Below are 27,961 nucleotides of genomic sequence, written 5' to 3'. Positions count from 1 at the left end.
AATGATAGAAATAGTGTATCCAAAATTTTTCTATAAAATTCATGTATTTTTTATTTTTTTATATTTTATGTTTTTACCATTAATCAGATGCATACTACAAAATCTAGATTTGATTACATAAGCACCTCATATTGGGCTACAAAGTTTTGGGTATCATTGGTAGGCCTACCTATTTGGCTGGACTCGTCTTTTTGTAATGATATTTTTTTGTTTATTTATCAAAAAAATGTAAAATTTAAAAAAGAGGAATTGAATGAGGTGAAATTTATAGTTCAAACTACATTTTAAATCTCGCAATTAAATAGGAATTCAATTCAAAAAATGGGAGTTTTAGTCAAAAGAAAGTTTCATAATTTTATTCATATTTTTAATATTAGTGTAAATATGGAGTTATAGATGTGTTCATAATTTTTGTATTTCCATGTGTGTAAAAATAATACTATTATTTACACTTATTTTTTGTTTAATATGTTAAATATATGATATTATACATGTGCCCAAATGTTTTTTTGTAAAACTTATGTATTTTTTATTTTTGTTTGTTTTTCATATTTTATTAATTTTTATTATTTAATTATGGCATTCAATGTTGAAAGATTTGACCCAAAACTTGAACTATTGATCTCTACCAAATAGGAAAATAATTTCATTTTGTATTAGTTTTAGATTATGTATTTCATTTTCATCACCAATAAAAATAATTCTTGTTTATTACACTTGTTTTTTTTAATTTGATTAATAAAAATATCATAAATTTATTTATTTTTTTTATATTTTTGTAATTTTCTATATTTATTTCTATTTAAAAATTTTATTAAGGTAAATCTCTTAAACTACCCCTACTGTTTAGCTATTGTCTTGTGGTACCCTTAAATTTTTTGATAATTATAATCATCGGTAAGTGCTAACGGAAGGAAATGAAATGTCAAATTTACCCTTTATTATTTATCAAATTTTCAAAATAAAACCCAACTAATAAAAAACCCCTTATTTCCAAGTTTTTTCAAACTTTACTTCATACCAACTGTCATCGGACTATTCAACGAGGCCCCGGTTTTTTGTTGGAAGTTGTAGCCGTCCCGATATATGCCTGATCCAAACCAATCTTTTAATCAAATAGCAGCTTTCACATTCGTGCTCTCTCTCTCTCTCTCCGTGAAAAACTTCTACCCTTATATTATCTGTTGCTGATAATCAACATACCCAGCATCCTTATTCTGCATCAGAAGTCAATATTAATAACGATTTTTACTGATAAAGTTTGTTGCAAGATCAATAGTGAACGAGGTGCCTCTTATTTACCTCCACATTACGTTAGAATCGATTAATCTCTCCGCAACAAGAGAAAGCAATTTTTGTAGAGACACTTAAGACGTATTGACGCTCAAATTCAAGTTGTTTTTCAAAAGAACATTACCTATTATACAGGAATAGTTTTTCATTAAAAATAGAAGATAAATTTGAAAAAACAGACAAAAACAAATTGATGAAATAAATAAAATATCATTCTGTTAGAATCAAATCAGCTAGTCCAAAAAAAAAAGCATTGGTGTCACTAACCCCAATCCTTGAAAAAGAAATGGAAACACACACCTCGCAGTGGCATGAATTGGGTTTTACGACGATGAAATGATACCTTCACATGAATCGATTGTTGAGAAGATGGCGAGGAGTTAGATTTCTTCTTTTTCTGTGTGTAAAAGTGTTGGGAGGACACTGAAGGGAAGAGATCCAACAAAGTAAGGAACATTATTCTCACCAGAACTAGTGTCTTAGAATAGCCATCTTCCCACAGAAGCAGGGGAAAGCTGAAAGTGATGCCCCAAGAGGATTTTCAGAGGAGATGGAGTGGACTGGGGGGATTTTCTGAAGAGAGATGATTTACAGAAGTTCTTGATCGACCGAGCTGTTGTGCCTGAGAGTACCCACATGTACAAGAATGGCACGGAGGAGACGCCAATGACCGAAGAGAACGAATCTGAAGCGGTAACAAGCAGTAAACGTCAACTCTTGTCTTCTTGTAGAAAAAAGGACAAATTCATTTCAATCTCCAAAACTCGGTCTCTTTGGCAGGCAACCATCTCGACCAAGAAAGCACCTTACAACACTTAGCGAACGGTTTCAAACTGCAACCTCAGTCTCCACAGCAAGCTACAATTGAGAGCATGGTTCAAAGTATATCGTATCGTATCGGTACTTAGAAACGGCCGATACATACATTTTCAAAAGATACGATTGGGCGTATCGTATCGATGTTTTGAACCATGATTGAGAGTAACTATATGGAATTCAATACCAGTGACGGCCCACAACTACATAAGAGGGGGATCGTTCTCGGTGAAAATTCAAAAAATTCAACAGTGGTATGGAATTCAAAACTAGTGACGGCCCGCAATCGCCTTACCCCTGTTTATTGCAAGCATGGCTTGGCTGCAACAAGAAATGATTTCAAGGAATTCAATACTGGCTAGACCGATCCTGACATGGCGGATAAGACCTACCTTGCCCCCTGACATGGTGGTGTTCCGTCATCCGGGAGGTGGTTTTCTGTAGTCACCGCAATTGTCATTGGCGATGGTGTTTTAACAGTGGGGTGAATTTTAAAATAACCGTATTTTAGAAAGGAGTGTGGCAGAAAATTAATAGCAAGAGAGGTGTTAAACAATTGTTAAAAAACTTAAGGATACCGCAAGACAATAGCTAAACAGTAGGGGTATCGCATGTCATTATGTTAAATAGTAAGGGTAGTTTAAGAGATTTATCCATTTTATTATCTAACTATGATTTCATTGGTTGATCAATTTGATTTAGCCAATCAATGATCTAATTAATAGCATCTTTTAGTAAAAAAATAACTTAAATATAAGATTTAATAAGAGAGAATGAGAGTTAATACCATAAATACAAGAGTTAATGAAGAGATTAAATGAGACGAAAAGCATTAATTGAAATTATATTTTCAACCTTCATAATTAGAGATTGACTAGATAACAAATGAGGACATTTTAGCCAAGAAAAATTTCACACCCTCATTCATACTTTTCATAATAGTATAAATAAGAGAAGTAGTGTAAACTTGAGGGGAGGTTTAAGTCTTTTGCCTATAGGGAATGGTAGAGGGATCTATGGTGATTATGGATGGAGATGTGCAGGTTGTAATTCAAGGTCTGTAGAAGACCCATTGGTCTCTTCTTTGACGTTTGCTCCCTCGTCACCAAATGTAGTGTCGGCAAAAGTTTTTGTAAGGTTTAGTATAGTTTTTGTGACATTTTGCAAACATCATTAAACGATTTCAAGAGTCACTCCAAGAATCACCCATGTGCAATTTTGATGATATTTATTTGTTTATTTTCGTGACATTTTCCAAATATCACAAAAAATATTTATTTTAATGACGTTTTCTGAATCGTCATAAACCTGTTTCGGTGACACATCCCTCTATTTTCTGAAACGTCACAAAATCCTGTTTAAACGTCACCAAAAATCTTGGTGGCTAGAACTAGCTCCACCTGAATATTTGTCACACCTAGTATAGAGCTTATGGTAACTTGCTTTTAAATCAATTATATACATTCATTTTCAACAAAAATCTTATATCCACCTGTATGTTTGTCCTATCCATTCAACAAAAATCTTATATCCATTCAAAATAAAAGATCATTAATATCATTAAAAATTGAAATCTTGTATTAAATAAAACGTAATATTTATATACAATTGTTCACAATTTAGTCCAAATAAAATTAAAAGATCACAAAAAAAAGGAAAATAGAACACTCATCGGAAGTGTTTTTCCCTTGCCAAAAATATTACAAAAAAAAGAAAGTAAAACACTCATCAAAAGAGTGCCTTTCCCTTTCCTTTTCCCTCTCCCTTGCCTTTCCCCTTCTCCCCCTCTCTTGTAGACACTTGAGATGGCTTTTCTCTAAGTTCTTGCATCTGTTACAAAACACAAAGAAATACAAAATTATTTTCACACTAAAAGATGTGAAAAAATGAAAAATAAATCAAACTTGTGATAGTTTACCGGATTTGGTGATAGTACTTCTGGAGTGGGATGAGAATTATCTCCACTTTGAATTGGAGGGGTTGCTAATTCATGTATCTGCACATAAAAGACAAAGTTAAGAAAATGCTTATTATTTTCATGCTAAAAGATGCAAGTAAATGAGAAATAAAACCCAACTTGTAATAACTTAAAGGGTTTGGCTGTGCTACTTCATGAGTGGGGTGGTAATTATTTCCACCTTGAATTGGAATATTTGCTGACCCATGGCTCTGCATCTAGAAGCAGTAAAAAATTGGAGTAAAGTATTTTTCATAAACTAAAAAATGAATAAGAAAGTTGAAACTATCATGAAATTATTTGGTGACTGCCACTAGAAATATTGATCTTTAGCAGCAATCAATTAAAACTGCCGCTAAAGAACAAGCGACTACCACTACATAAGTCGTGCAGGCTGGGTAGGTTTTCCACTTTTCCTTTGTGCCTCTTCCTCTTAACGTTTCTTCTTCCCACCCACCCTCTCTCTCTCTCTCTCTCTCTCTCTCTATCTATCTATCTATCTATCTATCTATCTATCTATTTGTATTCAATATGAGCCTACGGTGATGACTACTGCTAAATGGAAACTTAACTTGCTCTATAAGGCCAACGGAAGAAAAGGCAAGATCAAGACTTCAAATATTTTGTGGTTCCAAATAAACTTACTCTTCTTGTCATTCCATCAATGCAAACCTCCCAACCACCCAAGCACCCAAGGCATTTCAGAACTGCATGTTCTAAAGTTGAAAACAGTCCCTAGGCCTTCTTGTCATAACTGCATGTCATTCCATCTAATGACATTACTCAAGTTTAAAGGGGGTTAGGGAATGATAGGTTAAGGCCCCTGTCAGAATAATCATGTCAAAGCAAACTTTAGGAAACTTGTAAAAAAGTAGCTCAGCAGATACAAAACTATAATTTTTTAATATTGAATAAAGGAGCCAATGGACTTATTCGAACCAAACAAGAGAAAGAAATTGAATTACAGTTATCTCTGTGTTAGCTATTTCTGAAATAAAAAGAAGGGAAACAGGCCAAGCAAAGCTAAGTCCTAGAATTATGCCTAAGGATGCTTTAGTCCAGGAGAGCCTTGAAACAATGGGTCATTCCCAAGTAAATCCAGCCCAAGGTTAGCAACTCTGATTTCTCTAAACTTTAGATACTTGGCTAACTAGGTTCTCGTTTTCCCTCACTCCAAGCAAATCCCATGTCTCACTTTCCGTTCAACGGGTCTACTTTGTCTGTGTGGTTCTTTTCCTTCTTTCTTTAATTCCTAATCCTTGATTAGAATAATAAAAATTTAATATTTCAAATCAAATATGAAGCGGCATGGTTATTAGTGCAGTCAGAATACCCAAAGTTAGATTTAACTGGTGCATGCATCTTCATTTGAAAACAAGGCACAAAAATGAATTCTGTATTGGATTGATTGATAGTTACTAGACAGCAAAATTATCATAAAAAGAAGTGGTTAAAACAGTTAATAGTTTGGATATTCTGAAACACAAGTGTAATTCACAAAGCATAAAGACCATTGACCTGTTTGAGTTCTAAACAATACACTACTCTTGTTTTCGGTTTTGATTCATAATCCATACAGGTTGTCTTAGTTTATTTGTGCATGTCCTTTTATGGGCAGATTACAGAACATTTAACATATAACATAAGAAAAAAAAATTAAAAAGCAGCTACTGCATGATAGATATCTTATAGAACATATTACAAAATTAGAGAAAAAATAATAATGATACAACTGATAATCTTTGAAGTTGAACAATCAACTATTTATAGAGTGACAAAGCAATAAGTCATTTGTATATTTTAGCATCCTCCATGTATCCTACCATCATCCATTTGTATATTTTAGCATTTTGAAGCTAAAATTGGGTGGAGGAAACAAGAAACAATTGGGCGGGGAAAAAAGCTGTAGAATCTGAAATGGAAGGGAAACAACTGAGAAAACTGGATTGGACAGAACTCTCCTAGGAAGAGAAAATTTTAAGAATAAAAATAGAAGCAATAGCAATATCAACTACTAATTCTGCTACTATTTATCTGTTTGGTGAATAGGGCCAAGAGTCCATTACAATCCATGTGCAAAAATCAATGTGTTTTTTTATCAGCAGTATAGGATTGTTAACCCCAAAACCTTGTTATGCTCAAGAAAAAGGTTAGGTGGAAGCCACCAACAGAATTCTTAATAATGTAAGCATGGCACAACCTGCGGTATTAATGATAGGTGAACATAAGTCTACATATGATTAATGTCAGCCTGCTTCTTTGAAACCTCCTCGGAGAGAGTACACAACTCAACCTTATTGTTCTTCAAAATGTTGGTATTTTCATGGTGCCGTTCCAGGAACTCATTGGCAGACTGGATAATAGTATTTGTTTTCTCAAAGTTCTTACCCATTTGGCCAATTTCAGACAACCTCTGTAGAGCAACCACCTAGTTTGGCAACAAACCTTTGTTGTTCTTTAATTGCTCTAAATTTTGATTAGTTCCTGCATCTGACTAGGGTGTGCCACAGCAGTAAAGTCCATAGCAAGGAGACGACAAAGTGAAGCCTTGGCCCAATCAAATTCAATATTCTTAGCTATAGGAACAGAAGATGGTTAAGTATCCAAACTGGTTGGTGCAAATTCAGATGCAATAAGATAATCAATAGTATCGAAAAGATCCGACATTGCAGCCATGTCAATAGTAGGCATAACCAATAGAACAGAATCCCTTGGAGGGGAATACTTAGGAGAAGCTTGGAAAGTGCTCTGTGCACAGGAGCTACGGGAATCGTAACTGATTGATCAACTATTGTAGAAGGTCTAGAGAGTGAGTCCTGAGGATCTGGAGAAATATTCTCAGACCAGTTAGAATCAGCAATGCTTTGGGATGGTGGAGTGAACATGTGTTTAGGACAATGCATTGAAGGGGGTGATTCATCCAACTCAGAATCAATGATATCCACTGTCGCACCAGGGGATTTGGTCTTCATGAAAGTAGCAGAACGAGTGATTGGCCTATGCCAGTTTTCTGTAGGCTTAGGTTTTGAAGTTAGCTTTTTGGTCCACTTACAATGAAGGGGGTGATTCAACCAAGAAATGATCTAATCTTAAGGTTCAATGCTAACTGATCCAAAATAAATGCATGGTAGGTTTAAGGAATAGCACAGAAACGCCATTAAAGGGATTAATAATCCAATGGATACAACAAAATAGCACAGAAACGCCATTAAATGCATGATAGGTTTAAGGAATAGCACAGAACACATACCTAAACTTTGATTCAGCCGATATGATTTTAGGTTTTATATTTTTTTTTACTTGAATATGCAACGGCACCTCCTCTGTTTGTATTCGCCCTTCTCTTTGTTCTATCTGTATTTTTATCTCTGATTTCTCCTTTTCTTCTAGGTTTTTTTGGACTTAGAATGCAGCAGCAGCACCTCCTCTATCTCAGCAGCGACAACTCGTCTCCCTCTCTCTATACTCAGCGGTACCTCTTCTGTCTCGACAGCGGCAACTCCTCTCTCAGTAGCGGCACCTCCTCTGTCTCGACAACGGAACCTCCTCTCTCTCTCTCTATACTCAGCAGCCAACACCTTCTCTCTGTACTCAGCGGCCAGCACCTCGTCTCTATACTCTCCTCTCTTCTCTTGCTTTTCTTTCTTATTCTCCTCTCCTTCGTTCTCTCGGCAGCCGCACGTCCTTTGTAAACCTCACTCTCTAAACTTCCCTTTCTTTTCCTTCTTCGCGCGCGTGGGTTGAATGCTATTTTAATTAATTTTTTGAAATAAATTAGGATACGGTCTTAGGTGTGGGCCGGGGCAAGCTCGGACATAGAGTGAGGTTGTGGGTGTGGCCTGGGGCAGGGTCGGGCATCCAAGCTTATTCATACTAGAAAGTAATAAATTAATTATTTTTGTCTCGAACTAATAGGATTGTAGGATTTATTTTTAACTATGGGCTTAGGTAGGCTTGATGTCCGAAAATTCGTAGCCCGATCTAACATTTGATATGATTATTTCGGATTCAGATGATGTATTTATGCAATTAAGTGGATTGGATTAAGATTTGAAATCAATTTAGTCCGATTAAAATCTGAATTTAATTATATTATAATATTTATTTATTTTAATATATAAATTTTATATAAATATATTAAGAAGTGTAAAAATATATTCCATATATTATATAATATATGAATTTATATATAATAAATTTATTATGTTATATTTATATTAATTTATTATATATTAATGTTAAAAATAAATACTTTTTTATTTTTTTAATATTTTAGAAAATATATAGTAGAATCGGATTAAATTTGAATAAGATCCAAGTCAATTAGGATTTAAATTTGAATTCGAGTCTTTAAATCTAATCAAATTCCGGATCGAATTCGAATCTTGTCTCTTAATAATCGGATCGGATGCAAAAGATCCAAGCCCGTTTCTATTACAACTCTATACTTGGGTAAGGCAGGGCATCAAACCTTACCCTTATTAATTAATTATTTTTAAGTATGGGCTTAGGTAGGCTTGATGTCCGAAAATTTGAAGCCCGATCTAACATTTGATATGATTATTTCGGATTCAGATGATGTATTTATGCAATTACAGCGGATTGGATTCAGATTTGAACCTATTTGGTCCAATTAAAATCTGAATATAATTATATTATAATATTTATTTATTTTAATATATAAATATATTTAGAAGTGTACAAATGTATTCCATATATTGTATAATATATGAATTTATATATAATAAATTTATTATGTTGTATTTAAATTAATTTATTATATATAAATGTTGGAAATAATTTTTTATTTTTTGATATTTTAGAAAATTTATAATAGAATCGGATTAAATTTGAATAAGATCCAAGTCAATTAGGATTTGAATTTGAATTCGAGTCTTTATTAATACTTAGGTAAGGCAGGGCATCGAACCTTATCCTTATTAATTAATTATTTTTTTAGACTTGAAATAATGGCAACATTATTCATAAAGTATAAATTGCGAATTGTTTCACAATTAGAAAACATTTTTGGTGACGTTTAGTAACGTCACCTAAAAGGTGGAACGCAAAGTACTTCGTGTGATGCTCTATTTTTGTGACGTTTATAGATAAACGTCATTGAACATGCTTCGCGCGATTTGGCGGTAAAACCCGTGATGGCGGGAGGTTTCCGTTACTGACATTTCTCGTAAATGTCACTATAAATACGTATAACGTCAGAAAAAAGTCATCTTTTTGCAACGGTTTAGAAGAACTGTTGTGAAAAGTGAGTTTTTCATGACATTGCTACTTCACATCACAGATACATGACTTTAGGTGACGTTTTTTGTAAACGTCACAAATATAACGTCGTCAAAAGCCCTTTTCTCGGTAGTGACAGAGGTTATTTGTCAAGTTTCTCTCGTTGCACAATTTGTTGCACACACCTCCATGTGTATGGTTAAAAAGGCTGAATTGGACGAGTCTGGATGTAATAGCCTACTACATCCGGACCCGAATTCGACTCCAATTGACTGTTAGACGTGGCATTTGATTACTGTTAAAAGAGAAAGTGGAAATGGAATTCGAAAAAGGTTTTGAATTTATAAATCTCAGACCAATTTCCTTAAATAGGCATTATGATAATTATATCACTCCTAAAAACAATGATACATCCATAATACCCTTGGGTTTCAGTCATTTTTTTAGGTTCGAAATCCCTCTACCTAGTCTAGAAATACATTTCAACAGTTATCAAATGGACATAAAATTCTTCATCGAAAGATTTTATTGCATCGGATTATTTATACTGTTATGTTTGTCTTGCGACTGTCTCACGTAATTGCATATTTGCATTGTCCTTTTATCCCTTCTTTATGAACAAAAATAAATAAATCCAAAACTTATAATAATAATAATAAAGAGTAGGGATATGTGTTGTATTTCCACATTCAAATACATTAATTTAGGGCCCGCTGTGTAAATCAGTTGGTGGTTGGTACTTGGTACAGAACATCAACAATTAAACATCAGCTGGAATATTTTGATCACCAACGACGTTTTTCATTAAAATTCAATAATAATTTTGGAGGCAACAAGGCAAGGGAAACATCAATCTACCAACCCTTTCAGGAATCAGGATGCTCGTTCTTCTTCTGCACATTATTCTCTTGGATTTGGATGCAAGCGACCACGTGGTACGTGGTGGAGCTCCGCACCCCTCGGACATACAAAACATGGCAACGCATGCAAATACGACTTCCATAGCATGAAGCCTAGTGGCCCGGCACAGCACAGGCAGATGCTGGAGAGTGGAGAGTCTGGAGACCCCCAGGCCCCACCACTCACCAGCCCCACTCCATATTAATAAACTTCTTACAATTTTTTAACCCCCTTTTTTACTTTCAACCAAGGTGACTAAAACAACAAAACTCGATCGTGCTGTCGTTTCTTGGCCATTGGATTAAAAAAAAAAAAATCTTGTGCTGAAGTGTCTAATCTAACGGTGTCAGTAGTTGTAAGAGTCAGCTGGCCGTATCGGTTATTCTCATGCATGTCCTGGGATGGAGACATGGTTTGAAGCTTGAACTTGAGAGTTGAGGAGGGAAGCGAAGCGCGAGCGCAATGTTTTGTTGCCTCCACGTACCACGTAGAGATATCAGGTAGATGGCATGGCTACAACGCAACAATTACAATTGGCTGCTTCTCGAATCTCGATGTCTTTATTCACTGACTACCAACGCTGAGCGCTAGTATTTAAGTGTCCAACAACACACTCACGGAGAAAGCGTTCTCCGTTCATCCCCGATCTCCGAGCCCCTTCACTTCACTGACCAACAGCGCTGAGCATTGCAGAGAAAGCGTTCCAAGTTCCAACCCCCATCTCCCAATTCCTCCTTCGATTCGTCGCCACCGTTCTGTCTGTCGTAAGTTTCCTCTTCTTGTCTCAAACTTGTGGGTTTCGAGTTCTTGCATTTCTGTTCTCAGGCCTTTTGTGCTAATTGCCTTTTAAACCTTTGAGTACATTTTCGAAATAATTAATGTGGAAACACGCCTTCTCTCGTTCTGGTTCTGATGGTTTCTTGATTTTCATTTTACCGGTTTTGAAAGTAATTACACCTGTTTTTGACGTTAAATGTTTTTGGAGTCTGAGTGAATGACTTTATATCTTGGTATGCTTGATGTGTTAAGGAGATTACATTACATATGATATGACCGGTCAGCTGGATTGGGCTTAGGGCCGAGCCCTTCCAAGTTCCAAGTCGAGCCTAGCCAGTAGCCCACTCCGAGTCTTCGGCCCGGACCTGCCCATTTATTTTATTCCCCGCGGTCCTTATGGTTATGTTTGCTTTAAAGGAAAAGGTAGGGAAAGGAAAGAAAAGGCAGAAAACCTAAAAAAGTTTTGTTAAGGTTTCCCTGCTCCTCACTTTTTCCTTCAAACCAAGCACATCCTAATGTTAAGCTTATGTTTGATTCGAAGGAAAAAGGCAGGGGTTTGAAATCTAAAGTGAATAAGTGATGATTAAACCAAATAAAGCAGTATTGTGCAACTCCTCTTTTAATTCGTTGTGCTTTCTTAGAATATTGTTATCAAGTAAATATGATTTGACATCAACATCAATCATTCAATTCAACCCAGTCATTTATAGATGAAGTGCTTTAAGTGCAATTTGCATGCTTCAATATCCATGATAATATCTTTAATTAATGCTTTTTCTCTGCTACTGGGTACTGGGTACTAGGTCCTGGTGCAGAACAACACCAACACAATATTAGCAGCAATGGCAACCATAAGAGCTTCTCAATTTGTTTCAACAAGTGCACACATTAATTGTAGAGGGACGTCCACAACATTAGTGCCACTTCCACAAATTGGGTTCAGGAACCAATTCGCCGTGACTCACCATGGATTAAGATGTTTGAACAAAGTTGATATGTTAAAGATGAGGGGCAACGTTAACGCAATCACAAGCAAGGCAACAAGGACAAAGGGATCGACAGTTGATGTTGCCAGCTGCAAGGAGAGCAGTGTCATCAGATGTACAGGTGGAATGATGAAGTTGGTGTTTGTTGGAGCAGAGGTAAGTCCATGGAGCAAAACAGGCGGACTTGGTGATGTTCTTGGAGGACTGCCACCAGCTATGGCGGTAATTAACCATACTTGTTGCTTCATCATCGTCTTAATTTCCACTTGGAATGTAAGGGAGTGCCTTTACATCTCTGCATGTGTTTTTCTAATTTAACTCCAGGCCAACGGTCACCGTGTTATGACTGTGAGTCCACGCTATGACCAGTACAGTGACGCATGGGATACTAGTGTCTTAATTGATGTGAGTTAATTACTACTCTAGCTACTAGTAGACGACAGTGATGGTTTGTTCAAATTTCTACACAAATTATTAAGCTAGATCTGGCAATCAATTTTTTTAACATGCAGATAAAAGTTGGGGATAGAGTTGAAACTGTTCGCTTCTTCCACTGCTACAAACAAGGAGTTGATCGCGTTTTTGTGGATCACCCTCTGTTCCTTGAGAAGGTCGCTTTTGGTTTCCAACTTTCCCCGGCCCCCTGCTGGAGTACTACTGCAGAAAACATACATACATACATAGGTTTTCAGGGCAGTTGATATCGTATGGAGAAACTAATGATTTCATCTGATTTGTGAACCCTTTAGGTATGGGGGAAAACTGGATCCAAAATTTATGGTCCCAGGGCTGGAGAGGATTACAAGGATAACCAGATTCGGTTCAGCTTATTATGCCAGGTGGTGATGATCAATTTTGTTCATTTCTTTTCTTTTAAGTTTTTTATATATAATTCTATACATCACCGAAATAAAGCATCCACATTGTTCTGTTTCTTACTTTCTCCCATACCCTAGTACACACACCAACTAATTTGATAATTTCTTTTCTTAGATCCATTTATTGGTAACAGATGCAATTTCATGGGAATATATAATTTGCTTTAATTTTTATGCTTGGCCTTGGAGATATAACTTAATTGTGCAAATTTTATATATGGCATTCAGGCAGCTCTAGAAGCACCAAGAGTTCTGAATCTCAACAGCAGCAGCAATCATTTCTCTGGACCATATGGTATGGATTATACCCTCTGATGAGATACTTGAAGGTTACTTAACGCTTCAACTTTCTATATATCAATAAGAATGATACCTCGATCGATGGATGGATTCCCCCCTTCTTTCAGGTGATGAGGACGTTTTGTTCATTTGTAATGATTGGCACACTGCTCTTCTCCCATGCTACCTGAAAACTATGTACAAATCTAAGGGAATATACACAAATGCTAAGGTACGCAACAGCTCCAATATAACTAATTAATGCACTTAATTTGAACTACATTTAGAGTCAGTACTACGTACTGGAGTAGTTAATTACTAGTTGCTTGGGCACAACTAGTTTGAGCTTTGATTGTACAATGCCAGGTTGCTTTCTGCATACACAACATTTCCTACCAAGGAAGATTTCCCTTTTCAGAATTCTCACTTCTCAACCTCCCTGATGAGTTCAGGGGTTCTTTTGATTTTGTGGATGGGTACGTAGGAAATCTCTTTATATATATATATATATATATATATATATATACTGTTGTAGCTAGTTTTAGATCTATCAGAAATCTCTTTAATTTGTATTATGATACCCGTACGTGGAATCTAGCTCTCTTAATTTCTATTATTCTATTTACTTGTGGCAGCAATCTTAAGCCTGTTAAAGGAAGGAAAATCAATTGGATGAAAGCCGGCATATTAGAATCAGATCAGGTGTTGACTGTCAGCCCATACTATGCACAAGAACTTGTTTCCGGCATGGCAAAAGGTGTGGAATTGGATAACATCATTCGCAAGACTGGCATTACTGGTATTGTGAATGGCATGGATGTTGAGGAGTGGAACCCAGCCGCAGACAAATATATCAGTATTAGATATAATGCTGCAACTGTAAGATCCCTCCCTCGATCTCCCAGCTCCTATCATTTAATTTAATTACCTTTTTCAGGTTATGAGATATCATTAATTTTCAGGTTATGGATGCAAAACCACTTCTCAAGGAAGCATTGCAAGCAGAAGTCGGTCTGCCGGTAGACCGAAATATCCCTGTCATAGGCTTCATTGGTAGACTTGAAGAGCAGAAAGGTTTGGATATTCTATCAACAGCAATTCCCAAATTCATCCAAGAGAATGTTCAGATAATAGTCCTCGTAAGCATCAGATCGATCGAATTATTTGAATTAATTAATGCTTATTTTCTCTCTACACGTGCTAGCCAGCTCCTGCTGCTGCTTCTACCAAAAATGTTAATTGTTGATTCCTGTTTTCTTTCAGGGAACTGGCAAAAAGTCCATGGAGAAGCAACTTGAGCAACTAGAGATTAAATATCCTGAGAAGGCCAGAGGAATTGCCAAATTCAATGTTCATCTGGCCCATATGATCATAGCTGGTGCTGATTATATGCTGATCCCAAGTAGATTCGAACCATGTGGTCTCATTCAGTTGCATGCTATGCGCTATGGAACCGTAAGGGACCTGATCGACCCGATATATATATATATATATATATATATATATATGTTTTAATTTGCATACTCCTATTATATATTGCACCATGATCCCTTTGATTTGATGTCATCTTATCAATGCCCCATTTGTGGCACTGAATGAATTAATAACATTAGCAATAAAAAAAATAAAACTGAAATTTTTGGTGCAGGTCCCCATCGTTGCCTCAACTGGTGGACTAGTTGACACAGTTAAAGAAGGTTCCACAGGTTTTCAGATGGGAGACTTCAATGTCGATGTATGCAATTAATAATTCCTTTATATATTTTCTTTTCCCAGTTGTTACTTGTCACTGAGTTACGTACAGAGTTAAAACTAATGCATGGTAAATTTTCTTCTCTTTTTTCTTTCAGTGCGATGCTGTGGATCCTGCAGATGTAAATGCAGTGGCGACTTCAATCAAAAGAGCTCTTAAGACCCATGGCACCCCTGCTTTGACCCAGATGATCAAAACCTGCATGGCTCAAGATCTTTCCTGGAAGGTAAGCAAAAAAGAAAAAAAAATTATTACAGCATTAATTAATTAATTCACCTCTTGATTTTAAGTATGTTGCCATGAATGATGGCTACTGTTGCAGGGACCTGCAAAGAAGTGGGAAGAAGTGCTATTGAGCATGAGGAGTGGTGGTGGCAGCAAGCCTGGACTTGGAGGAATCAGAGGCGGAGAGGAAACTGCTGCTCCTCTTCCTCTTCCTCTTGCCAAGGAGATGGTGGCCACTGCTTGATTAGTGTTTGTGTTTGCCTCCCTTGATTAGTAAAAAGTTACCGCCGTACGTTCTGTGACTTGTTGTAAGCTAAAGTAGAAGGTTTGTGCAACCGCGGCTGCTGCCTCACTCTCGTGTTGGAATTTGGAAACCCGAAACCCTATATATATATATATATATATATATATATATATATATATATATAACTTTGTCAAAACCATTTCCCTGAATCTGAATGTACTTTGACTGTAATGCAATGCTGCTAGGTAACGGAGCCTCTGAGGGTTGATATCGCATCGCACGGTATTGGTACCAACGCCACCATCATCAACATCAACTAGTAATAGTAGTGTAAGAGTATGCTATTATATGCAAATAAATAAAGATGGTTTCTTCCAATTTGTTTCGATCGGATCGCATTCTTTGCTCACATTTAATTTTAAGCTTTTGAATGTCTGCATCGGCCGGCTATGCCCAGCATTGAACCATTGCAGTGTATTTCGTCAATACAGGCTGGCATTGAAGCAGAAGCAGGTTATAACTTAATACATTCATCTATAATTACTCAGAGCTTTGGTTTCAAGTTCAACCAATCATCCACTTCAATTTAGCACTGTGGAGTCTCTGTTTGGATCTTACCAGACATATATATATATATATATATATATATACCTGAAAAATGAATTCTTTCGTTAGCCTCCGAAATCGGAATGCAGCCAAGCAATAAGTTATTTATTTTTCCTCCTTTTGGTACAAATGAAAAACAAGGTCGGGGTAGGGACACCTCTGCTCGTTAGGGTGACTTCTTTCTTCTATCCCAAAATTCCCAAAATTGACCAGCTGGTTTGTTGGTTTAAACTTTGATATCTCTGTTTGGCTTTGCCCTTCTACCTAGTCATGGACTCATGGTCTCTGCATCTTCAATGGAAGTTCCTTTTTCCCTTTTAAACATTACTTTAGTAGCAACCCGTGCGATGCAGCCTTTGTAAGGGGAGCTTTAACTTGATAAACACGAATGGACTCCGTTAGAAATCGGGGAAATGAATGATGCCGAACAGACATGCATTTGGTTTGCGGCAGATCTGTCCGTTAAAAGCCCGTGTGTTGAAAAGACGCCACAAGTTCAAATTGGGCAATTTTTCAAAAGTTTTAAATAGAGTTTTTATGTTTTTTTTTTTTTTTCTATTCATCTTCATGCAAAAAGATACACACGAAAAGACAAGTCTTAACCAAACGGGTTTCATGCTGCTCAGATCTTAATAGATGATTGTGACTTTGATGAATACCACTTTAATGGTCACCTCTTTTCTGATATCAGCTGATTGTTTATAATTTTTTTCCAGTGTCATGTCTATCTAAATTACTTTAATTTTTTTAGTTATTTACATTAACCTTATAAATTAAATTAAATTTGACCAAAGTAAAGTCACCCTTGGGAACTAGGAGTGTTCACTATATGGTCTACATTGTCAAATCGCACAGAACCAAATCAAATTTGACAGTTTGGTCTGTGTTCTTTAAATTTTAGAAACCATACCAAATCATAAACCATATAAAATCGAATCATTAATAATATATTTAATAATTAATGTATATAATATATATGTTTAAACATATGTATGTATGTATATATTCATTTAACATTTCAGACATTATTGTTTGTTTCATTTTTTAAATTGTAATTTGATGTTCAAGGAGTTGCTTATATATATATATTGTGCTTGTAAATTGGGTTAAGAACGTGTGTTGCACATGAAATATTTTTCTTCATATTAATTACTTGAATTTTACAGATAAAAATTGAAAATTAATAAAAAGTACAATATGATTAAAAATAAATTTAAATACTTATAGTAATGTGTGCATGCATTGCATGTGAAAATTTTAAATTACAATAACAATTATTATTATTATTATTATTATTATTATTATTATTATTATTATTATTTTTTAATTATTATTATTATTAAATTTTGTATTCCATTTGTCATAAATAAAAATAATTTTTATTTTAACAATTATTTTATTTAATATGATGAATATATACATTAGAAATATTATAAAATGTTTTTGACAAAATTTTGTACTTTTCATTTTTTGTGTTCTATCTTTTTTTAAATATTTATTATTCAATTATGATATCATGATTTTCCTTAAAAAATTTGGATCATTGACCCACCATCTAGATAAGAAAATAACTTTGCTTTCGAATCAGTTTTAAATTATATATTTCATCTACATTATATAAATAAATTTTACTTATCACACTTAATTTGTGTTTGACATAATTAATATATAATTTCTTATATATTCTTTTGATTACTTATACTTTTTTATCTTTTTTAAAAAATTATTATTTAACTATCATATCATCGATTGATTATTTTGACCCAAACCACTAACCCACCACCCAAAAAAGAAAATGATTGATTTCTAATCGATTGATTATTTCATCTACATTATATCATCGATTGATTATCTTTTTTATCTTTTCATTATTTTACCAAAAACTACTTATTTTTGTTCAATATATTGAGTGCATAATAGTAGAGATGCACCCAATATTTTATTTTTTTATACAAATATAACATTAGATATGTGCCCAAATTTTTCTATATTTTTGTGATTTTTTGTATTTTCTATTTTAAAAAATTTTATTATTTGACTATGACATCATTTCATCTCTAGGTTAATTGTAAATTTGGCATTCCATTTTCATCACTAATATACGTTAAATATATTAAATATATGACATTCTTTTCATTATTTTGAAAATATATCTTAAATATAAGATTGAATGAGAAAATATATAGGAAAATAGTTTTATTTCCAATTTGTTTTAAATTTTACATTCCATTTTCATATTGATAAAAAAAATCTTATTTATAATACTTATTTTTGTTTAATATGTCAAATATATGATGTTAAAAATGTTTCCAATTTTTTTTTATTTTATCTATTTTTGAATTTTATTATTAATTGTGGCAACATGAATTTTTATTTTGACAAATATTTTTATTTAATATGATGAATATAAAACATTAGAAATGTTCCCAAACGTTTTCAACAAAATTCGTTACTTTTTCATTCTTTGTGTTCCATCTTTTTTTTTAATATTTTTTATTTAACTATGACATCTTAAGTATCTTTGAAAAGTTGAATCATTGACCAACCATCTAGATAAGAAAAAGATTTTCTTTCGAATATACTTAATTTCTGTTTGATATAACTAAGATATAATTTTTTATCCATTCCTTTGATTACTTGCACTTTTTTATTTTTAAAGATTTATTATTTAACTATTGATGGAGGGTGATTTGGCCCGATCTCGCAGCACAGGTACACGTGGGCGTGACCCTGCTCAAACAGTGACTCAGCATGACAGCGCAACGGATGCAACCACAACTCGGAGGGAAGGTCCCTCCGAGTTCAGCTCGGCAACTGGGCGGATAAACTACTCGCCGGGAGCCACCTTACCTGCACCTCATCCCCGGGGTTAAGGCACTTCGGGTCGGGGCGCCCTGACCTCTCTTGAGGCCCGAGCTCCTCCCAATGGACCTCGGGCCACTCCCAGACAAGAACGCACCGATCCATCTCCGGACACCCCGAGGTATAGACACCTCGGGTCAGCCAGCTCGGCATAGCTTGCCACAGGCAGCACACCGCTTACGGGATAACCTGGCACAGGGTAGCTCGGGGAAGGGTAGTCCGTCACATCGCAGGAAGACCCTTTGCCGACCACCGTACCCAACAAATCTGGGAACAATGGCCATATCCCTCATCAGACAGCGTCGTGTCTGCCACCTTCAGAGGGTGCCTTCCACCTGACAGGTACGTACACTGCGACGACGGCCCCGCGCGTGCCACCTCAGCCCTGTCAGTAACGGCTGCGGCAGGCTGACAATGGCGGTTATACCCGCCCTGTCAAAGGTCTGTGGGCCTGATACAATGGATTTCTGTTATAAGGAGCTAGTATCAAGGAACGGAGGTATCATCTTGAAATCTCTTGCGCTACCTCACTCTTAGTTTTTACCTTCTCTTTGCTTCTTACTCAGAATACTGACTTAATCGTCGGAGCATTCCTGTCGAAAGAACCCCCCGGGGATTCTTCTTTTTCCTCATCTCAGGTACTTCTTGGGAAGCCACGCGAGTGCCAGCTAGGAGTGACCGGATCACGCTATATCATTTGGCGTCGTTTGTGGGAAACGCTTCAAATGACCTTTCTCTCTAAACTTTCACAGTTCTTTTCTTCCTTGAAAAAACTCAACACTTATGGCTTCCTCAAGCAACGTTGGACGAAGCATGGAGATGGATAACTTCGGGGAACAACCCCAGGTTCCCACGGTCTGCATAGGGCAGTTCACCATTCCTCTCATGGTGGACGGAGTCCCCAGCCTGAACGTGTCGCGAACAACGGCGCCTGTGGGTGTTCCCCTTCCTTCCTCTGTAGAAACGACCTTTGCTGAACCGACTATCGTTCCTCTGGTGACCAGCCAGAGCCAGCTCGATGACCTGATGCAATGCATGTGGACCATGCAAGCCCAAGTGCAGCAGCTCCAGCAACACCAGCTCTATCAGCAGCAAGTGTTGAACCACGTCTCCCAGTACCATTACCAACAGCAGTTCCCACAACTGCCTCAACCTCAGCCTCAGTAGTCGCAGCTCCTGCCTCGACACCCAACCTCGCAGCAAGCTAGGTCTCGCCGCCAGGATGAGCGCCCCTCTGGCCAAGGAGAGGCCCCCCCAAAACCCTCCAAAAAAATAGGCCTCCTCCCGGTCGAAGTTTGAAACCCCGCTCCTTGAGAACCAGTTTGAGATCCTGGCAACAAACTCCAAGCAGGATCCCTCTGTCCTCTGCCATCACCAGCGGACCGGGCTACTTCTTGCACAAACCATTCCGGACAGCGTAGAGGTGAGCAGCACGAACGTCGAGCCCACCAAGAAGCAGAGATGTCGTCGCCGAGCTCGTCGATCTGTCACCCATGAATTGCCCGAGCTCAGGGGCAAAGAAGAGGTAAGCTCGGCCGAAGTCAAAGCTCCCCACTTTTCAGTTCAATCCCCCCTATCTCCCGAGCTCCTGGCAGTCCCAATGCCTAAAGATTTCAAGCTCCCCTCTCTTGATAAATACGGCGGGTCGTTCGACCCAAATGATCACATAGATGCATTCCAGTCGCAAATGCACCTAGCAAGAGCAAGTGAATCGTGCATGTGTGTGGCCTTCTCCACCACTTTCAGAGGAGTAGCCCGCACATGGTAGAAGAACCTGGCACCCTGATCAATAAGAAGTTGGGCGCAGTTCGCGCAGGCTTTCATGTCCCACTTTGTTACCAGTAAGCGGTGCCCGTGAACTGGAGAAAGCCTCCTCAACATAGTGCAGAGAGAAGAACAATCCATCCGGGGCTACGTTAAGCGGTTCAACGATGCTTGCATGTACATATCGCGCCTAGACCCCGTCGTACGCCTTGCAGCAGCCAAGAAAGGCGTGACACACAAAGAGTTCAAATGGCACATGGTCGTCAACCAACCAGTGACCATAACCGAGTTTCTGAAGCTCGCAGACAGGTTCATAGTCACCGAAAAGGAGATCAACCAATACATGAAGTGGCCACCCCGTCTGAGGGGGAATCCCAATGAGAGAAATAAGAATTTGTATTGCAGTTTTCACAAAGATCACGATCACAGTATCGAGAGTTATAAAAACCTCCGCGACGAGATAGAGGAGCTCATCCGTCGCGGATATTTGAGAAACTTTGTACAAAATAATAATAACAATAGTAATAAAATAGGTCGGCAAGGGGAGCACGGTAAGGATGCTCCCGAGTCTAGCAGCAGGCCGGCCGAACAACCGCAGAGGCAGCCTCCGGAGGAGAGGCCAGTTCGGGGGACCATCCACATGATAGTGGGAGGTTCAATCGTTGTGGGTTGCACTTCAGCAGTAGCTCAGATGTCAATTCGTGAGGCCGCCCGGGAAGAGCGAAATCCCCCAAAGCGGCCGAGGATAGAAGAGTCAATTTTCTTCACAGAAGATGATGTGCGAGGGGTCCACTATCCCCACGATGACGCGCTCGTAATAAAGCTGAGAATCAATGACTTCGAGGTCAGGTGCGTACTCGTTGACTCAGGTAGCTCGGCCGACATCCTCTTCAAAGCTGTGTTCAACCAGCTCCAGTTGCAAAGAAGCGCCCTAAAGCCTACGGACACTCCTTTGGTGGACTTCAGCGGAGAAGAAGTCCAGCCCCTTGGGAAAATAACAGTACCTGTGGAAGTCGGCACATGGCCTTGTGTGGTCAGATTCAAACATGACTTCCTGGTGGTCGCGACCCCCTCCCCCTACAATGCCATAATAGGTCGACCGATCACCCATGTCCTACGGGCGGTGGTCTCCACTTACCATTTGGCTATGAAGTTCCCAACAGACTTCGGTGTGAGGGTAGCACAGGGCGACCAGCTCGAGTCCCGCAAGTGCTATGTCGCCGCCCTAAAGGGAAAGACCAAGGTGGCCGATGACCTCGAACTTGAGCGGCCTACGGAGCAAGGCAAAGAATGAGCCACGCCCACAGAAGAAATAGTCGCAGTCCCGACCTCAGCGGCAAACCCAGCTCGGACGCTTTAGATTGGCGCTTCCATCCAGGAACCTCTACGATCCGAACTGGTAAGTTTCTTACTTCAAAATTTGGATATTTTTGCATGGTCCACGGCAGAGATGCCCAGTATAGACCCCAACCTTATAACTCACAAGCTAAATACCGATCCTATAGTTAGGCCCGTTAGACAGAAGAAATGCAACCTAGCCCCAGAGCGATGGAAAGCGGTCGACGAGGAGGTCGAGAAGCTCCTCGCAGCTGACTTCATAAAAGAAGTCCATTACCCGAGCTGGGTAGCCAACCCCGTCCTGGTAAAGAAGGCCAACGGCAAGTGGTGCATGTGCATCGACTACACCAACCTAAACTGAGCCTGCCCAAAAGACTGCTTCCCGCTCCCCAGAATTGACCGCTTGGTGGACGCGACCTCAGGGCACGAGTTGCTAAGTTTCTTGGACGCCTATTCAGGCTATAACCAAATCAAGATGGACCCGACGGACGAAGAAAAGACTGTCTTCATCACGGAGTTCGGTCTATACTGTTACAAGGTTATGCCATTCGGGTTGAAAAACGCAGGGGCAACCTTTCAAAGGCATGTAAATAAGTTGTTTGTGCCATTAATTGGCAGAAAGGTAGAATGCTATGTAGACGACATGGTCGTCAAAACTCAATTCTCACATGAATTAATACAAGATTTGCATTCTATTTTTGAAATTCTGCGTAAGTTTAATATGAGACTGAACCCAAACAAGTGTGTATTCGGTGTGACCTCGGGCAAGTTCCTAGGATACATCGTTAACCGGCGCGGCATTGAGGCCAACCCGGATAAGATTAAGGCCATTTTAGATATGAGACCACCCCAGAAGTTGAAGGAGGTTCAGAGGTTGAATGGCCGCATAGCCGCCCTGAGCCGCTTCATGTCCAAGTCGGCGGACCGCTGTCTGCCATTCTTTAAGGCAATTAAAAGCAAAGGGATCAAATGGACCCAAGACTGCCAGCTCGCATTTGACGATCTCAAGAAATACCTCGCTAGTGTGCCGATCTTAACCCGGCCCGAGGAGGGCGATGTTTTAGAACTGTACCTCTCAGCGAGTGACGAAGTGGTCAGTTCGGTACTAATAAAGGAGTAGATCGGGTCCAACGACCCATCTATTATGTTAGTAAAGTATTGCAGGGAGCAGAGACGAGATACCCGGAGATAGAAAAGCTAGCATACGCACTGGTAATTGCAGCTCGGAAGCTCCGCCCGTACTTCCAAGCTCAAACCGTTATCGTCCTCACCGACAAACATCTGAGGCAAGTCTTACTTAAGCCCGAGGTCTCTAGTCAGTTGACGAAGTGGGCCGTTGAGCTCAGCGAGTACGACCTCCAGTTTCAATCTCACCTACGACACCGAAGCAGCGATCCTTGCAGAGATCGAAGTACCTACACTGCGACTAGAAGCATACAGTGATTAGACAAACGAAGATGAGCTACGTACCAACCTCGATCTACTCGACGAGGTAAGGGACCTCGCATACATCAGGACCGCAGCCTACCAGCATAGAGTAGCTCGGTACTATAACGCCAGGGTCAAGAGGCGGAACCTCCGTGTTGGCGACCTGGTCCTTCGTAAAGTTATGGTACCTGAGCCCGACACTGGCAAGCTCGGGTCCAACTAGGAAGGTCCCTACCAAGTGAAGCGAGTGCTCGGGGAAGGAATGTACGAGCTCGAGACCCTCGAAGGGAAACAAGTACCTCGGGCATGGAATATTGTCAACCTAAGACAATATTATCTGTAAGAATCGAGTAGGCCACGAGCCACTCCCAAGGCCTAAGGGCCAGAATACTGAGATAATATGACCTCGGCACAACGGGACCTAGTCGCCTCTATGGCATGGGCAGACTCCGAGAGTGAGCCACGAGCCACTCCTCCAGCCTAAGGGCTAAAACGCCGAGCTAATGAAGAAACCTCGGCAGCATACAAAACTAAGTTGCCCCATTAGCATGAACTAAGTACTTGCAGTGCCTGAGGTGCAGGCGGCTCGGGTACGAACCTTACAACAAATAGCCCGCCCTGGCAGGCAAAGAGTTGGACCCGTTAAGGATAACAGACGGCAACCTACCTCGGGTGCAGACAGGTCGGGCATGCGCCCTACTATGTCCCTCACCCCGACGTACACAAGGTTACCCCTACTAAACAGTTCGGGGCCACGATGGCCGTTAAGGAACACCCACTTCGGAAGTTCAACTCGATAGGTTAACAGCTTGGGGTGAGATAACCATTTCGACAAAAATGAATTGCGGAAACTTTTGACAAAAGGAAAAAATCTCTTCATTGCAGAAGATTCATTACATAAATTCCATTAAGAACGTCTTGATTACAAGAAAGAAAAAGGGAGAGATTAAGTTTACAAATACAGGGAGCAAACTACTTCGGAAGCTCGTTGCCTCTGTTAGGGACCACCTCGGGGGCAGTAACTGGGCCAGCATCCTCTACTTCATCTTCGGCGCCCTCATCTTCAGAATCTGGATCATCTTTTGACTGATGCATGATGTCGTCAATGATCCGTGAAGTGGTGATGGCACTCGTATCCATGTCGGGGTAGAGGTGCCTGAATAGCAACCGACTGAGCTTGAAGCCCTTACGGTAGGCCTCGGTCATCACGTCGTCAAACCTTGAAGATTTGACATAGTCGATGACGGCCTGAGTCTTGGCCTCCTTGAGAGCACCCTCGAAGATTGCGGTCTTCTCTCTTATATCTTCTTGGAGGTACTCCACCTCGTGCTCCAGCTTCCCCTTTGCCTCCTTGAGGCCTTGCACCTCAAGCTTCAGGGCATCCCACTCAGCCTTGAGGTTGTTCACCTCAAGCCCTAAGGCCTCTTGATAGACCTTGAGCCCGTTTACCTCGGCCCTCAGCTTATCTTTGTCTCGGGCCAGCTCCCCCTTCTCTGCCATTAACACCTCGATGAAGCTCTTCTGAGCCGAAGCGTCACTCTCCAGGCGGTGGACCTGACAGCGAGTTGCCCTCAACTCAGTATGGGCTGCGCGGGATGACTTCTCAGACTCCAGAACCCGCCTTAGGTGCCGATCTGATTGAAGGGTCAAGGCGCGAATGGCGGTGTTCACCTGCAAAAGGGAAACTGGTCAAGAGGGAAACCAAAAAAAAAAAGACTCACCACCATAGTATGGGTGGCAGTTTGGGCACCGAGCTTACCAGAAGTGAGATCAGCCCACTTGCTGACCTCCCCCGGATATGCAGCCAGCTTGCTCTTCTCCAGGCTGCACTGGGGGTTCAGGACGGTTTGACTCCCCTAACCCTCCAAGCTAGACGCCGTCATCTCTACATCGCGAATGGAACTCTCGGAGGCCTCGGCAACAACTTAGGCAGGATGAGCCCCGGCAGCAGCCTCTGCAGCACAAGCCTCGGCAACGCTCTCAGCAGCAGGTTCAGTGGACTTGGCAGCAGGTTCGGTGGGCCTAACGGTAGGCTCCGCTACCACCTCGGGCCCCTGAGGCACAGCCCCTCCTTCCAAGTCGATGACAGGGTCCGCTACCACCTCGGGCCCCGAAGCTGAAGTCTGCGGAGGTTGAGCCTCAGCTGAGGCTTGCGGGGACTCAATGCACGCCTTCTTGGCTACACGCTTCTTCCTCTTCATCTGACGGAAGAGTCTTTGGTTGTCAATCTTCTCTGCCTCCATGGGGCCTGTAGTGAATTTCGACATTAGCAATCCCGAAGTAAATATACATACAAAAAGCCGAAGTAAAGCAAAACCTACCCGAGCTCAAGCTGGCTTGGACGAGCTTCTCTTCGGATGTGAAGTCTTTAATTTAACCCGAGCTGAGCTAGCATTTGGAGTGCCTTCTTGGTCTTCCCGTCTAAGATGACACCGGGGTCTTGAACAACCACCCTCTAGTCAGTAGGGAAGGGCCACCCCGTGCTGCTCCGAACTACGAAGTAGTCCCGCTTCCAGGCCAGGACTTTACTCGGGAGTCTGTGCAAGAGCTTGAAACCTGGGCGGGGAGACAGGTAGTAAGACCGCCTGTGCCCGGGGAGAGTGCCCGAAGCACTCTTCTTTATGGCCAAAATGGTGCTAAGAATGTCTAGGTCGATAGGGAGAGATCGATCAAAGCAAAGATAAATGGTCCCAACTATATTCCGTATGGAATTCGGGTGAAGTTGGTCCAAAGTAATGTTGAATTGCACCAGCACCTCAGTGATCAAACGGTGGAGAGGGAGTCGGAGTCCGGCTACCAACTGCTCCCTAAAGACCATGATCTCATTAGGACCGTGTTCCCATGGAAAGTTGTTGGTAGGGAGACTGTATGAGTACTCCCCAAGAAGGTGGAACCTTTGTATGAGGTTGGAGGTAGATGCCAAATTTACCCAAAGCCACCCGTACATCGGTGGCAGAGCGGCCGAAGAGCCACCCCGGGCCGAGGTACCCACCCCGGGCTCATCGGCTAGGCTACCTACGCTAGACGACATGACAGAAAAAAATGAAGAAACAAACTGGAAGGGAAAAGGAAGCTCGGGAGAACTCACCAAAGGAATGCGCTTGGATTGGAAGAACGGGACGAACTGGAAGACCTGAGCTAAGAGACCTCTAGCGCGAGCTCAAACACCAACGACGAAAGCTTTGTGGCGGTGAAATGGCCAAGGGTCCCTCCTATTTATAGCCACAGCTGCAGGCTCCTCAAGGTGAAAACAGTTTAGCACGTTTTTTACGTCCGCAAAGCCCAAACTGCGTGAGGTCCGCGCGTAAACTGGGCGCGACTCAGGTCTCTTTTGATTGAACTGGGTACTAGACTGGTTCAGCTGGATGGAGCACGCAGACGGAGTGACATAAGTACCAATGCCAAATCCACCCGGCGCGTCATGACCTCCCTGCGTTGGGTCATCGCCGCCAGCACAGGGAGTGGGGGGCAATTGGTGGAGGGTGATTTGGCCCGACCTCGCAGCACAGGTACACGTGGGCGTGACCCTACTCAAACAGTGACTCAGCATGACAGCGCAACGGATGCAACCACAACTCGAAGGGAAGGTCCCTCCTTCCCTCCGAGTTTAGCTCGGCAACTGGGCGGATAAACTACTCGCTGGGAGCCACCTTACGTGCACCTCATCCCCGGGGTTAAGGCACTTCGGGGCGCTCTGACCTCTCTTGAGGCCCGAGCTCCTCCCAATGGACCTCAGGCCACTCCTAGACAAGAACGCACCGATCCATCTCCGGACACCCCAAGGTATAGACACCTCGTGTCAGCCAGCTTGACATAGCTTGCCACAGGCAGCACGTCGCTTACGAGATAACCTGGCACAGGGTAGCTCGGGGAAGGGTAGTCCGTCACATCGCAGGAAGACCCTTTGCCGACCACCATACTCGACAAATCTGGGAACAGCGGCCATATCCCTTGTCAGACAGCGTCGTGTCTTCCACCTTCAGAGGGTGCCTTACACCTGACAGGTATGTACACTGCGACGACGGCCCCGCGTGTGCCACCTCAGCCCTGTCAGTAACGGCTGCGGCAGGCTGACAGTGGCGGTTATACCCACCCTGTCAGAGGCCTGTGGGCCTGATACAACGGATTTATGTTATAAGGAGCTAGTATCAAGGAACGGAGGTATCATCTTGAAATCTCTTGTGCTACCTCACTCTTAGTTTTTACCTTCTCTTTGCTTCTTACTCAGAATACTGACTTAATCGTCGGAGTGTTCCCGCCGAGCGAACCCCCCGGGGATTCTTCTTCTTCCTCATCTCAGGTACTTCTTGGGAAGCCACACGAGTGCCAGATAGGAGTGACCGGATCGCACTACATCAACTATCATATCATCGATTAAACCATTTGATCCAAACCACTAACCTACCACCTAAAAAGAAAAATAGTTTGATTTCTTGGTCAACACTAAATTATGTATTACATTTCCATCATTGAAAAAATTATTTCTTGTATAATACTTATTTTTGTCAATATAATGAATGTATAATATTATAAGTGTACCCAATATTTTTATTTTTTATAAATATATAACAACAAAAAGGTGCTCCAATTTTTTTTCTATTTTTTTCTTTATTT

General features: G+C 40.4%; 1 protein-coding gene and 1 long non-coding RNA gene across 5 annotated transcripts; one reads left to right on the top strand and one right to left on the bottom strand.

The window, feature by feature from the left end:
* Positions 1-3,676: 3,676 nt before the first annotated feature.
* Positions 3,677-7,783, bottom strand: LOC104604648 (uncharacterized). The gene is made up of 3 exons (XR_736440.2): positions 7,317-7,783; positions 4,028-4,105; positions 3,677-3,939 (listed from the first exon to the last, which is right to left on the bottom strand). It is a non-coding gene; the product is annotated as an uncharacterized LOC104604648 (long non-coding RNA).
* Positions 7,784-10,630: 2,847 nt separating this feature from the next.
* Positions 10,631-15,727, top strand: LOC104604810 (granule-bound starch synthase 1, chloroplastic/amyloplastic-like). 4 transcript variants are annotated; one of them, XR_016081093.1, is made up of 15 exons: positions 10,631-10,971; positions 11,788-12,192; positions 12,295-12,375; positions 12,483-12,581; positions 12,720-12,809; positions 13,077-13,143; positions 13,256-13,359; positions 13,494-13,603; positions 13,763-14,006; positions 14,090-14,266; positions 14,391-14,582; positions 14,776-14,862; positions 14,978-15,106; positions 15,203-15,430; positions 15,595-15,727. XR_016081093.1 is itself a non-coding variant. In XM_088896182.1 (14 exons), the coding sequence occupies exons 2-14, from the start codon at positions 11,827-11,829 to the stop codon at positions 15,347-15,349; spliced, it is 1,893 nt and encodes a 630-aa protein (XP_088752308.1). In that variant the 5' UTR covers positions 10,631-10,971; positions 11,788-11,826; the 3' UTR covers positions 15,350-15,727. The 4 variants fall into 4 exon arrangements, 2 of the variants coding, with proteins under 2 accessions (XP_088752308.1, XP_088752307.1); XR_016081092.1 differs by having other exon boundaries at positions 10,832-10,971; positions 11,800-12,192; XM_088896182.1 differs by having other exon boundaries at positions 15,203-15,727.
* Positions 15,728-27,961: the final 12,234 nt, after the last annotated feature.

Source organism: Nelumbo nucifera, chromosome 1 (genome assembly GCF_055504915.1).
Source record: "Nelumbo nucifera cultivar China Antique chromosome 1, China Antique-T2T, whole genome shotgun sequence".
In the NCBI taxonomy this organism is placed as follows: domain Eukaryota; kingdom Viridiplantae; phylum Streptophyta; class Magnoliopsida; order Proteales; family Nelumbonaceae; genus Nelumbo; species Nelumbo nucifera.
Note: the sequence above shows the minus strand (reverse complement) of the source record. Positions and strands in the feature narration are given on the sequence as shown.

Bases quoted from the DNA above. Each gene is read 5' to 3' on its own strand.
- LOC104604810 (XM_088896182.1), top strand. From the start codon at position 11,827: ATGGCAACCATAAGAGCTTCTCAATTTGTTTCAACAAGTGCACACATT. The intron at 12,376-12,482 runs GTGAGTTAATTA...TTTAACATGCAG, and splicing joins ATACTAGTGTCTTAATTGAT to ATAAAAGTTGGGGATAGAGT. The intron at 12,810-13,076 runs GTGGTGATGATC...TATGGCATTCAG, and splicing joins GGTTCAGCTTATTATGCCAG to GCAGCTCTAGAAGCACCAAG.